This window comes from Morus notabilis, unplaced genomic scaffold (genome assembly GCF_000414095.1).
Source record: "Morus notabilis unplaced genomic scaffold, ASM41409v2 Scaffold697, whole genome shotgun sequence".
Lineage (NCBI taxonomy): Eukaryota > Viridiplantae > Streptophyta > Magnoliopsida > Rosales > Moraceae > Morus > Morus notabilis.
The window spans coordinates 659,801-675,492 of NW_010357121.1; the positions used below are offsets into that span (position 1 = coordinate 659,801).

The window sequence follows — 15,692 nt, forward strand, 5'->3', positions numbered from 1 at the left end:
AGGGGGGTTTTTTTTTTTCTTTTCTTTCCTTTTGTTGGTATTTAAATGTTTCCAAGGTTTTTTTTTTTCTTTTTTTGGTTAATATCAAATGCAGCTTCAGTTGACATCATGGTTTTTTTTTTTTTTAAATGCATCTTTATAAGTTGTGTAACATCTTATAATGTAATATGTTGCCCTTAATAAGTTGTAAAATTGCTTATTCTTGATCTCTCTCTTATTTTCCAGCTCATCGGTGTTTGCCTATTCCGAAATCTGAGAAATCATTTCTTTCTACCCTTGAGCTACGGGTGAATCAGAGAGATACCATTTTTCAAAGCTTAATTTATACATAAAAATAATGCGGATAAATAACTAGTAAGTGGAAACATTTCAGATAAAACATTTCAAAAGTCCTACGTAACCTAATTTAGATCCTGAGACATGTTCAATAATGTTGAAACCTTATCATAAATGGAAGTGCTACTCTTTAATTAACTCACAAAATACATAAAAATTTATAATAGTACATAAAATCAGGGACCAACGCACTAAAATGCCTAAAAGCATTAAAAATTAACAGTTCATTATGTGTGGTCTAGGAATATAATAGCTAATAGGTGATTATGCCAAAAGCATGTAAAGCATAGAAAAGTGGAAAACACACAAAAGTAGGCCCTACAAAAAGAAGCTCAAATAAAAGCAAGACTTGGAATACCCCAGGAATAAGAAAAATTCAAACAAAGATAGGATCCGTTTAATTCATTGATTTGAGTTTTTAGTTTAAATTAAGATGTGATTTTATTTGAGAGCTTTCTATTGTAGTAAAAAAGTTAGATGTAATTAATTTTGAGAGCTTTTTATTGTAACAAAATTCGAATTAGTGAAATAAACGGGGTCTAAAATTTTCACTATGGAAAAGTCTCTTGACTTGTGACCGAAGAAGAAAATAACAAAGAGAGTTTTCCTCACTGTGTTTGGAATTGATGTTGGTTTTGTTTTTCACATTTTTTAAGCAAGAAAAAACGCAAACATTTCTAAAACAATGTTTGGCGCAATAAAGATAAAAAACAAAAATAAAAATGATATTTTGGTTTAGTGTATAATGAGAGAGAAATGAAAAATGACTTTTAATCGTTTTTCATTTTTTGTTTTCATTTTCTCCTCTCTCAAGCAGAGAGAAAGAGAGAGACACATTAATGAATTTTTTTATACTGAAAATAATCTCTTAATAAAACTACTAAACACATTTTTAAAAATAATTTTTATCACAGATTAAAAATATTTTTATTTTTATTTTTATATAAAAAATAAAATTATTTTTAAACGAGTTCTAAATACACTTTCTAATTTTTAAATTTTTTGGTCATTAAATTTATATTAAAAATAATTTATTTTACATATTTTTAATTAAATATAATTTTAATTAAATCTAACGGTACTATCAATAAAAAGTAAGAAAGTCTTAAGTGGAAGCGAGTGGATTTTTCTATGATAATGATCAAAATAAAAAACGACAAAACATATACCTCCTAACATCTATTGGACCTCACTTGACTTGAGTGAAGACTTGTTGTCAAAACTCTGATTGTCAATGGCATCTCCTCCTCCATCATCACCACCAGAGAAGCCTCCTCTTCCTCCTAACATATTCCTCTCTGAAGATGATCTCTTTTCAGATGAATGTCGTAATCCCAATTACGACACTGGATTTCGAACTGCTCCTTCTTCTCCACCACACACTAATCTTCCTACAGATTCTTTACCACCCCAAAAAGAAAGTACCGTTGAAATATCTTCTCCTTCTTCATCAAAGTTGTTGCAACAGCCAAATATAGGCCCTTTTCGGGTTCCACTTCAAGGTACAGTAAAACCCTACTTTAAACAGTTTAATAGTAATAATATTATTGTTATTATTATTATTTTTTTTTAAGGAAGAGATGCTGTGCCGAGTCATCATTTGCTCAAATTTGAGAATTTCTCATTGCTCTCAAAAGCTTCAATAGAGAAATACAGCTCGGAGTTTGAAGCAGGAGGCTACAAATGGTATGTTTCATTTGATCCCTTGGTTGCTTTAGTAATGAAAGTGTTACCAAAAGCATCAATTCGACGAAAAGAAAACAAGTAAGAACACACAAGATTTACAGTAGACAATTAATGTACAAATGTGAAATTCCCAAAGTATCTGCTTGTTGTCTATGATCCGAAAAATAATTAGAGTTGAGTATCTTAGAAGATAATAGTTCTGTAAATTGTTGAGTTATTGCATTTAGCTCTCCTTAATTATTTGTAGCAAGGATATTTATGTCATTATCATTTTCATACCCCCAATGCAGGAACTTGTGTATCTACCCAACTGGGGACAAGAACAAGGATGGGGAAGGCCATATTTCTATTTACTTGGAAATGCTGGATACGAGTTCTCTGCATGCTGGTTGGGAAGTTAATGCAATTTTCAATTTCTTCGTATTCGATCAGCTTCGGGACAAGTACGTTAGTCCTCAAGGTAGCTTCTTCTTTCAAATTTTTATTTTTATTTTTATATACAAGTGATTTCTTTAGTTCATTCTAAATCAGTCATGTATGGACAACCTTAATGGCAAGATAAAGATGTGACTACTAACCTTCGACTTCCTAAAGTTGTCATTTTCTTTTTTCTTTCGGTCCTGTGTTTGTTGCATTTGTTTTTTTGGCAATCTCTATCTGTAAACTTTTGTTTCAGTCTGGACCTTCTACATTTGCATTATCACATAAGGGCATGTTTACTTTGCATCAAAAGGAAAGAGAAAGTAAGGAATGACTCACTTTCCCATCTAATAATGTGTTTTCTTACAAAGGGCATGTTTGGGATAGCTTGTGCTTGTGTTTTCTAGTAGTACAAGAAGATAAGTATAAGTTGAGACTTTTTAATTAGTGTTTGGATAGTGCATGAAAAAGTGTTTTTATATCTAAAAAGAGTTTTTGAACTTGTTTAGATAAGAAAAATAAAAAACACTTCTTATTATGAAAAGTAATATAATAAAATGATATAAATGAGATATTTAATTTGTTATTCACAAATAAAAGGTTAAAAATGTAAATAAAAAAGCTTTTCATAAGCACTATGAAGATACCTTGTTCCAAAAGTGCTTAAAAAAGTTAAAAGCATTTTAAGGTTGGTCATCCAAATGGTTCAAAAGCGGTTGTTTGACTAAATAAGCCAAAACAGCTTTTTTTACGCAAATCCAAAAGGGCTCAAAATTAGTAATGGAGATTTAGTGAGCCTCACACAATATGAGAAATGACGAAAGGGAATACCAATCTTTGCACCTCCTTAGTATTGATTCTTTGTCAAAGAGAATGAATGCTAAAGTTACTTATCTACCTTTAATGAATTACTATACAATCAATGATATTTAATTGTGTAAAAGGATATTTTGTGATTACATTCATAAATTATTGTTCCTAATTTTAGTAAACATAAGAAAGAGAATGTGGTTGTTTCTCATTACACCATCTAATAGTCAAGTCTTAATCCTATTACTTTACTTTCTTTTTCAATCCCATTACCTTTCTATATATATTCCATTACAGTTTATCCCATTACCTTTCTCATTATATTCTTTTACGGTTTGTTAGTGTACACTTCAGCATAAGAACAAATGCTGCTAAGATCAAGTTTACTGCACAACTAGGTAGCAGGGCATGTTTGGTAACTCTGTGACACTTAAAACTTGCAATATGCAGATGTGACGGTACGGCGATTTCACTGTCTGAAGACACAATGGGGTATCGTCAAATTCATCGATCTGGAATCTTTTAACGATCCTTCGAATGGTTACCTTGTCAACGACACCTGCAGTTTCGGTGTCGAGGTCTTCGTCGTTAAAACTACAACCAAAGCAGAGAGTCTATCAATGATAAACAATCCTCTGACTCGCAAGATTGCTTGGACTTTCCCTAATGTTTCAAAAACAAAATGTCAATGTTATGAAACCGAACCATTTGTTGCTGGAGACTACAAATGGTATGGAAATCTCCGTCTTTGTCTATCGATATTATGTAAAACTCGGTAATCGGCATACGCATTGTTATGATATTGATTTGGTCTATTTTGTCCTCTCTCAGGAGGTTTTTGTTATATCCAAATGGATACCTAGAGGAAGGCAAGAGGAACAACAATATTACCTTGGCTGTAAAATTGGATTCTTCAACTCTTCCATTTGGCACTAAAATATTTCTGCATTACACTTTCCTCGTGGTAGACCAAAAGAAAGGCAATGATGTTGAACGAAGTGGTGAGTGATATCTCAACTATAAAATATTCATATTTTCTTTTTTCCTGTAGATTTTTCATTTTATCCAAGTGCTAACTAGGTATTGTTATAGCTCTCACAAGAAGTTTACAAGTTTTGGTCTTTGGGATTTGTTCTCTCTCTCTCCCTCTCTCAGATAGCAAACTGATATCATCTGCTGCTCGAGGTTTCCGCGATTTCATGTCTCAAGCCAAATTTAAAGATTTAGAAAATGGTTTTCTGGTGGATGACAAATGCGAAATAGAGGTAGAGCTTAAGGTGCTTGGCTTAGTTACACTAGAATAGTAAAATACTAGCGTTCTTTAGTTTTCTCTTTTTTTATTTTCTTAATGCTTCAGCTTAGGACTTCTAAACATATTCTTAAACTGCTTTTTAAGTTGTAAAATAGCTTATTATGAGTGGATGCTCTGCATTTTCTCCCTTCTAAAAGGTAATACTTGGGTATTCTCTTTGAGTTATTTTAGAACATCTCCACTACATTAATACTATAATTGATTTGTCAATTGCAAACTTAACATTTGAGTGTAAGAAAATACTCTCCAATACAATGCTATTTATTGTGCTAAATTTCTCATATGCTATACATTATAGTAAATTTGCTACAATGTATATCATGTGAGAAATTTTGTGCTATAATGTATAAGCATATAAGAAATTTGGCGTTTGATTGTTGTTAATTGAAATGTTTACTTTTTATATAATCATTACAAATTTTACATTTTTTAGTTATTTTAAAAATAAAAATTTACTTTTACAACTTTCAAAACATAATGATTATGAGAAAAAATAGATTTAGCATTTTAAATAGTATTATGCATTAAGTAAAAATAAAAATAACATAATATGTCAAATTTTTTTATGTTAAATATATAATTATCATTAACATTTGTATTAGATATGGTCTTACCTTTTTGTACTCGTATTTTTAAAGTATACATTTGCAGTAATCGAAAACCAACAATTATACTTCTCGAATACCTTGAAATGCAAGGTACAGAAAGATAAAAAGCTTTTTCCTTAATCCAACGGGTTGCGGGTTCCCCCTTGACTCCACCCTTTTTTTTTTATTTATTTTTTTATTTCTCTTCTCACGTTCAAAAGTGTAAGGGAAAAATTAAAATAGGAGAGAATTGAGAATTACAAGTCTAGGTCAAAATGCAATACAAGTAAAATAAAGTAAACAAACAATGAATAACTTACAATTCCATGCATAATCCACGAATTAATAAGGTGCCTAACAAAAAGTTAAGATGAATTAGTGAAAACAGAAGTCATTAGCTTGGCAATCAAGATAAGTATGCACAGTACACCACATATTAAGGATTCTTTTCGACGAATAAACAATGAATAACTTACAATTCCATGCATAATCCACGAATTAATAAGGGTCCCAAATTTTTGAGCTCTTGGCACTTGGTTTCTAAATTTTAAAATCTTGACTTTTGAATCCCTAAACTAACATACAGAGATGAAGGCCTATATGTATCTATAAGTATATATGTATACATAGCAAATTATATATAGTCCCCCTAAAAAATTAAAAATACATCTTAAAACCTCCAAAATTTTTAAAATACTACTTTCTATAAAAATACCTCTAACAATACTACTTTCTGAAAAATACGATTAATCCAAACTTTAAAGCCTTTCATCACTTAGAATAAATAACACATACGTATTAGTTTATCTACTTTTAATATTAGTATTAACTCTACTTCTTGTTACCGCTAATGAAATATACATATATATATATATATATTATTATGAATATTGTAAAGAATTAGTCACACAATTGGATTAGAGATCAATTGATTAATGATACTTTATTTTTATATATTGAGAAAATTATCTTTAGTAACCGTCATAATGTGGTTATTATATGCAATATTTTAAGACATGGAATCACATTGCTGACAATTTTTAGGACCCAAACAATTAATTTTGATTAAATTCTTGACAGTTATAATTAGTTCCTCTTACAAAAATTTCTACTTTGTTACTGCTAAGCGCTAACATAAAATTTGCTTTGTTTCCCTCCTCCCTTAAGTTGCTTCTTAGCAAGAAAAAAGTGGTCAAATTGCCAATATTTCTTGACACTTTGGTCCCCAACTTTATAGCTTTGTCGAGTTTTCAATTCTAATTTTACTACAGTTAAAAACACTTATAAAAAATTACATTTAACTTTTTTTAACAGTGAACAGCTCTCACATAAAATCACACATTAACTAAAATTAAAAACTTAAATCTATGAATTGAACGGTACCTATATTTCGCGTGTACCCCTCGTGTCTATAATAGTGGGAATAAGGTGTCTAAAATCTATTAAAAAAAAAAGAGAGTAAGAAAGAGTAAAGCCTCTTCATCACAGTCGGTGTGGCTGCCAATTTGTTTTATACGGGACTCACTTTATTTTAAGAATTGATTAATATTTGCTCGAGGTCAGATATTTTCTTTTTCCGCGGGAACCACCTCTCTCTTTCTTCCTCCTCAATCTCCATCCCTTCCTCTTCTTCACTTCCTATTGGCAACGTTTTCAAAGAAATACCAAAAAAAAAAGCACAAACCAATTTTAAAAGTTAAAAAACATCAACAACTACAGTCCTTTAGATTCCGCTCAAAAATCAAAACAATAAAAAATGGGATCTTTCATTTTAACTTGAAAATAATGCAAATAAGAAAAAAAAAGAGAAAAGCAGATGAATATGGCTGGAAAAAGTTTCCCCCAGGACTCGGCAAAGGTTTGGCGGTTGGCATACGATGACGGCATTGAAAGAACGAGAGAAAAAAGGCAAAGGATCGAACGGGCCAGGAATGGATTAGGATTTTTTTTCTCTCTCTCAGGGGCATGGGAATGAAATTAGGGTAATTTTCTCACCATCCGATCCTGCAGCCCAGAAGTGGACGACCGGCAGATGGTGACAGAGACGACAATGGCGTTTGGGTTTCAAAACTGGATTTGGGTTTGAGCCCAACATTCGAACTCAGCTGAAGGTAGTAAAAAAGAAAAAAAATTATTGTTTTTAATGTGTTTTTTTCTCCACGTAGGATTCTTTCAAAAATCATACACAAATTACATGAAAAGGTACATTACAAATTGGTTTAGCCTCCAAATGTAACCCGACACGATTTCAATCAAACGTGAGAGAAATTTTAGGAGACGTTTAGTTCATGGATTAGAATGATGAGATTAGAATTATTTTCAATTTACGTGTATTTTTTATGAGAAAAAACACTGTAGCGAAGCATGAATCATGATTCAAATCATAGTTTGAATCCTCCAACCAAATCATAGATTGTCTAATAACTCGTTTACTTCGTTGAATTGTGTTTTTAATTTGAGTTTATATGTGATTTTATATGATAATTTTTTACTGTAATAAAAAATTTAAATATAATTGTTTCTAAAAGTTTTTTATGATAGTAAAACTCAAATTATAAACTCGAATTAATTAAATAAACGAGACCTAAAAAAAGTGTTTTATTAGAGAAAATCCCAATATTAATATCAAAAGAAATAGGGACATGCCTACGGTCTATAATTAATCTGAGTGAGGGTGCACGTGGTCCCTCTTACACCTAATTCTAACACAAAACTTATAAAAATAATTACAACACAATAACATCTCGCTGCTGGTACACGCGCCGCCAACCTCTACCACGCCCCGACGTCTTCCATCGACACCGCTATTACCATCGTACTCGGCACCTGCTGATCTCCAAAGCCCTGCCACTCTCGCGATGAATGTCGGCTCCAATTGCTACCACCCGCCCCTAGAAATACGCCACAAACTATGACCGGCAACATCAAACAAGATCAAAAGTAATCCAAATGAGAATTGAAACTAGAAAAAAAAAAAAAAGACACAAATCATACCCATGGGAAATAAGTAAAAATTGAACACTTTCTCTTGCAAACAAATTAGAAACTTTAAGAATCAATTAGAAAATTAAAGAAGGTAAATCCATTTTTTCACAAGTGCATTCACCAACTTTGTTTCTTCCATCATACAACAGAGATCTGAGAAACACAAAAGAGCAACTATTTCTCCATTGCGATCCAATCATCACACACGCAAGAAAACTTTTTTTTTTTTTTTTGCTCTTCCTGCAATCTGATCACATAACCCTACGGACAAAATCATTACAAGGTACATTAATCAGCGGGTCCCTTGACAAAGTCGGTGACAAGGTCTATTATGTCAGCGCGTCGTTGAGGGAGGACTACAGTCCGAGAGAGGTGAGCGGGCGCTGTCTTCTTGCAGGCGCCGCCGAAAAAAAAGGGCTTCCGCCGAAGGGCTTTGGTGCCGGATGATGCCGGTGAAACTGGCTTGCGACGCCGAGAGGTGGTGACTGGCGGGCCTGCAAATTAAGTTGGGGTATCAAAGATGGGTTTGCAAATTAGGGATTGGGTCTGCAAATTCGTTAAAGAAGGAAGGTTTTTTTTTTTAAACCATACACTTTTAATCCAACGGTCTTTATTATTTCCCTTACCGATAGCTATTAGTTCACCCTACTGTAGATGTTCCTGACAGAAATACCGGTATTCAAATTTAAGAAAAATTTTTGGAGAAAATAATTTACATCATTCGCAATATTGAGCAATAGTTATGATATTAGTGGATACATGCTTTAGAAAATAGTTTTGGTGAATGTATTTATTAATTTTTATATATTTTAGTATATGATGAACTTTTAAAAAACACATGATAAAAGCTAGTTTTAGATGAAAAACTTTTTGCTCATTATATGCAATGCAACCATATATTACTTGCTTTCTTTTTCAAAAACAAAACTACATTAATCTTCAACATTCACTTCAAAGCATAAATAAAGGATCTTAAAGGTAATATATATATATATATATTTATTTATTTATGGGTACGTCTTCCCACACTATTTTTAATAAAAAATTTTGTTACTAAATTTCTCAATAATAAAATTACTTTTAACGACATTATTTTTTTAAAAAAAATACTCATTACACCCTATATTAAAAAATAAAAAAATTTATGCATCTCCAATGTAATGCTATAATTAATGTGCCAATTGTAAATTTAATATTTGATTGCAAAAAAATCTCTGATGTAATGTTATTTGTTGTGCTAAATTTTTTCTATACTATACTTTGTTGTAAATTTGTCACTAAATATAGCATATGAGAAATTTATCGTTTGATTGAAATGCTTACTTTTTCATGTAATCATTATAACTTTTACATTTCTAATTATTTTAAACATAAAAGTTTACTTTTACAATTTTTAAAACTTAATAATTATGGAAAAAATATATTTAACATTTCAAATAGCATTATGCATTAAAATGAAAATGAAAATAACATACTATATCACTCTTTTTTATGCTAAAAATACATTTAGCATTAATATTTACATTAGAGATGGTTTAATATACTAGATTTCAGCACATCTATTCTTTTGCTCTATGGCTCAGATTATTGATAAGTTTTGAATTCAAGTTGGACACAAATTTCATGCTCTAAGGACACTGCTATCATGCATATAAAACATTTTCTGCTATACTTTTACAGATTTTCTATATGCTATATTTTGTCACAAATTTCCCACAAAATATAGCATATGAGAAATTTATCGTTTGATTGAAATGCTTACTTTTTCATGTAATCATTATAACTTTTACATTTCTAATTATTTTAAACATAAAAGTTTACTTTTACAATTTTTAAAACTTAATAATTATGGAAAAAATATATTTAACATTTCAAATAGCATTATGCATTAAAATGAAAATGAAAATAACATACTATATCACTCTTTTTTATGCTAAAAATACATTTAGCATTAATATTTACATTAGAGATGGTTTAATATACTAGATTTCAGCACATCTATTCTTTTGCTCTATGGCTCAGATTATTGATAAGTTTTGAATTCAAGTTGGACACAAATTTCATGCTCTAAGGACACTGCTATCATGCATATAAAACATTTTCTGCTATACTTTTACAGATTTTCTATATGCTATATTTTGTCACAAATTTCCCACAAAATATAGCATATGAGAAATTTAGCGTTTGATTGCTATTAGTTGAAATGTTTATTTTTTTATGTAATAATTGCAACTTTTTCATTTTAATTATTTTAAACATAAAAATTTACTTTTATAATTTTTGAAACTTAATAATTATGAATAAATTATATTTAATATTTCAAATAACATTCTACATTAGAATGAAAATAACATACTATATATTAGACTCTTTTTTATGCTAAATATATAATTAGCATTTATATTAGAGATGCTCTAACATATTAGATTTCAGCACATCTATTCTTGTGCTCTGTGGGTTGTGGCTCAGATTATTGACAAGTTTTGAATTCAAGATGGACACAAATTTCATGCTCTAAGGACACTGCTATCATGCATATAAAACATTTTCTGCTTCCAATTCCAACGTTACTGACTTTATTGGCCGCTGATTTTCACGATTCCAATTTGGGTACTTAGTATAGTTCTATAGGCCAAACGACACTACAATTTTGCTCTCATAATAAAGAAAATTCAACAAAAGGGTACGAAAGAATCACCACTCAAAACTTATATTGAGCAAAAATATCGCTTTCGCAGTAAAAACCAAAGAATCAGAAAGTTAAGACATTGCTAGAGATTTGCCCTCTCAGTTATCGCAGGCAAGTTTCCAACTTTTAGTGCAATATAGACGCCATAATTTTTTTTCTTTGTAAACATACTTTCAAAAGAGTAGCATAACAAAGATGCTCACCAGTTTCAAGATTGAATATTTTCATCCGAAGAATCATTGATTAACAAGCACCCATGATTTAGAAGTGGCCAAATCTGTCTACATTCAACATGTGAAAAAGAAAGTAGAAAAATAAAATTACCCATGAAAAGGTATTAAAAGTACGTGCATGTCGTGAAAAGCAAAATATGGACTTTTTATAATTTTATAAGAGATATAACAATTAAAATGAGAGTAGTTTAAAAATGTGTAAAAAGTAAAATAAAGGATGTTAATAGACGTACCTTATATACACACACACACATGAAAATACCAAATGTCTTTTGGCTTCATCCCAAGTAAACAGGTTACCAAAACTACAAAATACAAAGGTGGGGACTTAAGTGCCAAGAAATCTAAGCTGTTTGACTATTCGAAGTAGGGATGATAATTTGTGTTGACGGGTTGTGTTCGTATCGTGCTGACCTCCTCAGTTGACATGAATAGGCATGACACGAACACGACCCGTTTATTAATCATGTCGAAATACAAAACTTAGACACGATATGTATATTGACGGGTTGACACGACACGACAAACCCGTTTATTAAACAAGTAAACATGTCGTGTCAACCCGTTGATTACCTGCCAACACGTTTATAAAATAAGTGATTAATAGGTCATATTAAACTATTTTTTAACCTATTTCAAACCTATTTATGAAATGGGTGATAAATGAGTGGTGTAAACCTATTCTGAGCCTACTTTGAATATGTTTATAAAATGAGTGATAAAATATGTTTCTCAACCTATTTACACATGCTGTAAAGACATTATATAATCTAAATTTAAAATTAAAACACACATAAAAATCTCTCATAAATTATAAAATAAACACGTAAAAGTGTCTCACAAATTAGAAAACATAGAAAAGTGGAATATAACAGGTGATTATGCCAAAAGCATGTAAAGCATAGAAAAGTGGAAAACACATAAAAGTAGGCCCTACAAAAAGAAGCCCACATAAAAGCAAGACTTGGAATACCTGGAACAAGAAAAATCCAAACAAAGAAAAAGTTTCACCATGGAAAAGTCCCTTAGACTTGTGACCGGAGAAGAAAAGGAAGAAGATAATTTCTCTAGTTTATGTATTTTTTAATCATTAAATTTATATTAAAAATTAATCATTTTATATATTTTTTAATTTAACATAATTTTAATTAAATTTAACAGTTAAAAATTAACACCAATAAAAAAAAGTAAGAAAGTTGTGAGTAGAAGCGAGTGGATTTTTCTATGATAATGATCAAAATAAAAAACGACAAAACAATGAAACATCTATTGGACCTCTCTTGACTTGAGTGAAGACTTGTTGTTAAACTCTGTGATTGTCAATGGCATCTCCTCCTCCATCATCACCACCGGAGAAGCCTCCTCTTCCTCCTAAAATATTCCTCTCCGAAGACGATCTCTTTCCAGATGAATGTCGTAATCCCAATTACGACACTGGATTTCAAACTGCTCCTTGTTCTCCACCACACACTAATCTTCCTACGGATTCTTTACCACCCCAAAAAGAAAGTACCGTTGAAATATCTTCTCCTCCTTCTTCACCAAAGTTGTTGCAACAGCCAAATATTGGCCCTTTTCCGGCTCCACTTCAAGGTACAGTAAAACCCTTTTCTTTTTACTCCTACTGTATACAGTTTAATAGTAATAATATTATTGTTATTATTATTATTATTTTTTAAGGAAGAGATGCTGTGCCGAGTCATCATTTGCTCAAATTTGAGAATTTCTCATTGCTCTCAAAAGCTTCAATAGAGAAATACAGCTCGGAGTTTGAAGCAGGAGGCTACAAATGGTATGTTTCATTTGATCCCTTGGTTTCTTTAGTAATGAAAGTGTTACCAAAAGCATCAATTCGACGAAAAGAAAAAGGCAAACAAGTAAGAACACACAAGATTTACAGTAGACAATTAATTTACAAATGTGAAATTCCCGAAGTATTTATGTCATTATCATTTTCATTCCCTCAATGCAGGAACTTGTGTATCTACCCAACTGGGGACAAGAACAAGGATGGGGAAGGCCATATTTCTATTTACTTGGAAATGGTGGATACGAGTTCTCTGCGTGCTGGTTGGGAAGTTAATGCAATTTTCAATTTCTTCGTATTCGATCAGCTTCGGGACAAGTACGTTAGTCCTCAAGGTAGCTTCTTCTTTCAAATTTTTATTTTTATTTTTATCTACTAGTGATTTCTTTAGCTCATTCTAAATCAGTTATGTATGGACAACCTTAATGGCAAGATAAAGATGTGACTACTAACCTTCGACTTCCTAAAGTTGTCATTTTCTTTTTTCTTTCGGTCCTGTGTTTGATGCATTTGTTTTTCGGCAATCTCTATCTGTAAACTTTTGTTTCAGTCTGGACCTTCTACATTTGCATTAGCACATAAGGGCATATTTACTTTGCATCAAAGGGAAAGGAAAAGTAAGGAGTGATTCACTTTTTAGTGAGCCCTACACAATATGGAGAATGAGGAAAGGGAATACCAATCCATGCACCCTTTATTATTGATTACTTGTCAAAGGGAATGGATGCTAAAGTTACTTATCTACCTTTAATGAATTACTATATAATCAATAATTATTTAATTGTGTAAAAGGACATTTTGTGATTACATTCATAAATTACTATTCCTGATTTTAGTAAACATAAGAAAGGGAATATGGTTCTTTGCCATTACACCATCTAATAGTCAAGTAAACACATGAAATGAAATGAATGACCCTTAATCTTATTACTTTACTTTCCTTTCTAATCCCATTACTTTTCCTATTATATTCCTTTATGGTTTAGTAAGCCTGCTGTTAGTGTACACTTCAGCATAAGAACAAATGCTGCTAAGATCAAGTTCATTGCACAACTAGGTAGCAGGGCATGCTTGGTAACTCTGTGACGCTCAAAACTTGCAATATGCAGATGTGACAGTACGGCGATTCCACTGTCTGAAGACACAATGGGGTATCGTCAAATTCATCGATCTCGAAGCTTTTAATGATCCTTCAAATGGTTACCTTGTCAACGACACCTGCAGTTTTGGTGTCGAGGTCTTCGTCGTTAAAACTACAACCAAAGCAGAGAGTCTATCAATGATAAACAATCCTCAGACTTGCAAGATTGGTTGGACTTTCCATAATGTTTCAAAACCAAAATATCAAAGTTATGAAACCGAACCATTTGTTGCTGGAGACTACAAATGGTATGAAAATGTCCGTCTTTGTCTATCGATATTATGTAAAACTCGGTAATCGGCATACGCGTTGTTATGATATTGATTTGGTCTATTTTGTCCTCTCTCAGGAGGTTTTTGTTATATCCAAATGGATACCAAGAGGAAGGCAAGAGGAACAACAATATTACCTTGGCTGTAAAATTGGATTCTTCAACTCTTCCATTTGGCACTAAAATCTTTCTGCATTACACTTTCCGCGTGGTAGACCAAAAGAAAGGCAATCATGTTGAACGAAGTGGTGAGTGATATCTCAACTATCAATTATTCACATTTTCTTTTTTCCTTCATTTCTTTTCTCTTGTCCCAGTTTACCAAGAACTAGTATAATAAACCCGTAGATTTTTCATTTTATCCAAGTGCTAACTAGGTATTGTTATAGCTCTCACAAGAAGTTTACAAGTTTACAAGTTTTGTTCTCTCTCTCAGATAGCAAATTGATATCATCTGCAGCTCGAGGTTTCCGCGATTTCATGTCTCAAGCCAAATTTAAAGATTTAGAAAATGGTTTTCTGGTGGATGACAAATGCCAAATAGAGGTAGAGCTTAACGTGCTTGGCTTAGTTACACTAGAATAGTAAAATACTAGCTTTCTTTAGTTTTCTCCTTTTTTATTTTCTTAATGCTTCAGCTTATGACTTGTAAACATATTCTTAAACTGCTTTTTAAGTTGTAAAACAGCTTATTATGACTGGATGCTCTGCATTTTCTCCATTCTAAAAGGTAATGAGTATTCTCTTTGAGTTATTTTAGAGCATCTCCAATACAATACTATAATTGATGTCTCAATTGCAAACTTAACATTTGAGTGTAAAAAAATACTTTTCAATACAATGCTATTTATTGTGTTAAATTTCTCATATGATATACATTGTAGCAAATTTACTACATTGTATAGCATATGAGAAATTTTTTGCTATAATGTATAGCATATGAGAAATTTAGCATTTGATTGTTGTTGGTTGAAATGTTTACTTTTTATATAATCATTACAATTTTTACATTTTTTAGTTATTTTAAAAATGAAAATTTACTTTTACAACTTTCAAAACATAATGATTATGAGAAAAAATAGATTTAGCATTTTAAATAACATTATGTATTGGAGTAAAAATAAAAATAATATAACATATCAAACTTTTTGATGTTAAATATATAATTATCATTAACATTTACATTAAAGACGGTCTTACCCTTTTGTACCCGTATTTTAAAGTATACATTTGCAGTAATCGAAAACCAACAATTATACTTCTCGAATACCTTGAAATGCAACGGGTTGCGGGTTCCCTCTGGACTCCTCCCTTTTTTTCTTTTTTTATTTCTCTTCTCACGTTTCAAAAGTGTAAGGGAAAAATTAAAATAGGAGAGAATTGGGAATTACAAGTCTAGGTCAAAATGCAATACA

General features: G+C 31.3%; 2 protein-coding genes across 3 annotated transcripts; both read left to right on the forward strand.

Moving 5' to 3' along the window:
- Positions 1-1,523: 1,523 nt before the first annotated feature.
- On the forward strand, positions 1,524-4,729 carry LOC112091783 (MATH domain and coiled-coil domain-containing protein At3g58210-like). Of its 2 annotated transcripts, none has more exons than XM_024166243.1 (6): positions 1,524-1,838; positions 1,911-2,022; positions 2,313-2,482; positions 3,703-3,982; positions 4,084-4,253; positions 4,345-4,729. In XM_024166243.1, the coding sequence occupies exons 1-6, from the start codon at positions 1,571-1,573 to the stop codon at positions 4,554-4,556; spliced, it is 1,212 nt and encodes a 403-aa protein (XP_024022011.1). In that variant the 5' UTR covers positions 1,524-1,570; the 3' UTR covers positions 4,557-4,729. The 2 variants fall into 2 exon arrangements, with proteins under 2 accessions (XP_024022011.1, XP_024022016.1); XM_024166248.1 differs by having other exon boundaries at positions 4,408-4,729.
- A 7,592-nt stretch (positions 4,730-12,321) lies between these two features.
- On the forward strand, positions 12,322-14,976 carry LOC112091717. The gene is made up of 6 exons (XM_024165981.1): positions 12,322-12,651; positions 12,739-12,850; positions 13,031-13,200; positions 13,975-14,254; positions 14,356-14,525; positions 14,714-14,976. Exons 1-6 carry the CDS (start codon positions 12,381-12,383, stop codon positions 14,860-14,862), a joined length of 1,152 nt encoding a protein of 383 aa, XP_024021749.1. The 5' UTR covers positions 12,322-12,380; the 3' UTR covers positions 14,863-14,976.
- The last annotated feature ends 716 nt before the right edge of the window (positions 14,977-15,692 follow it).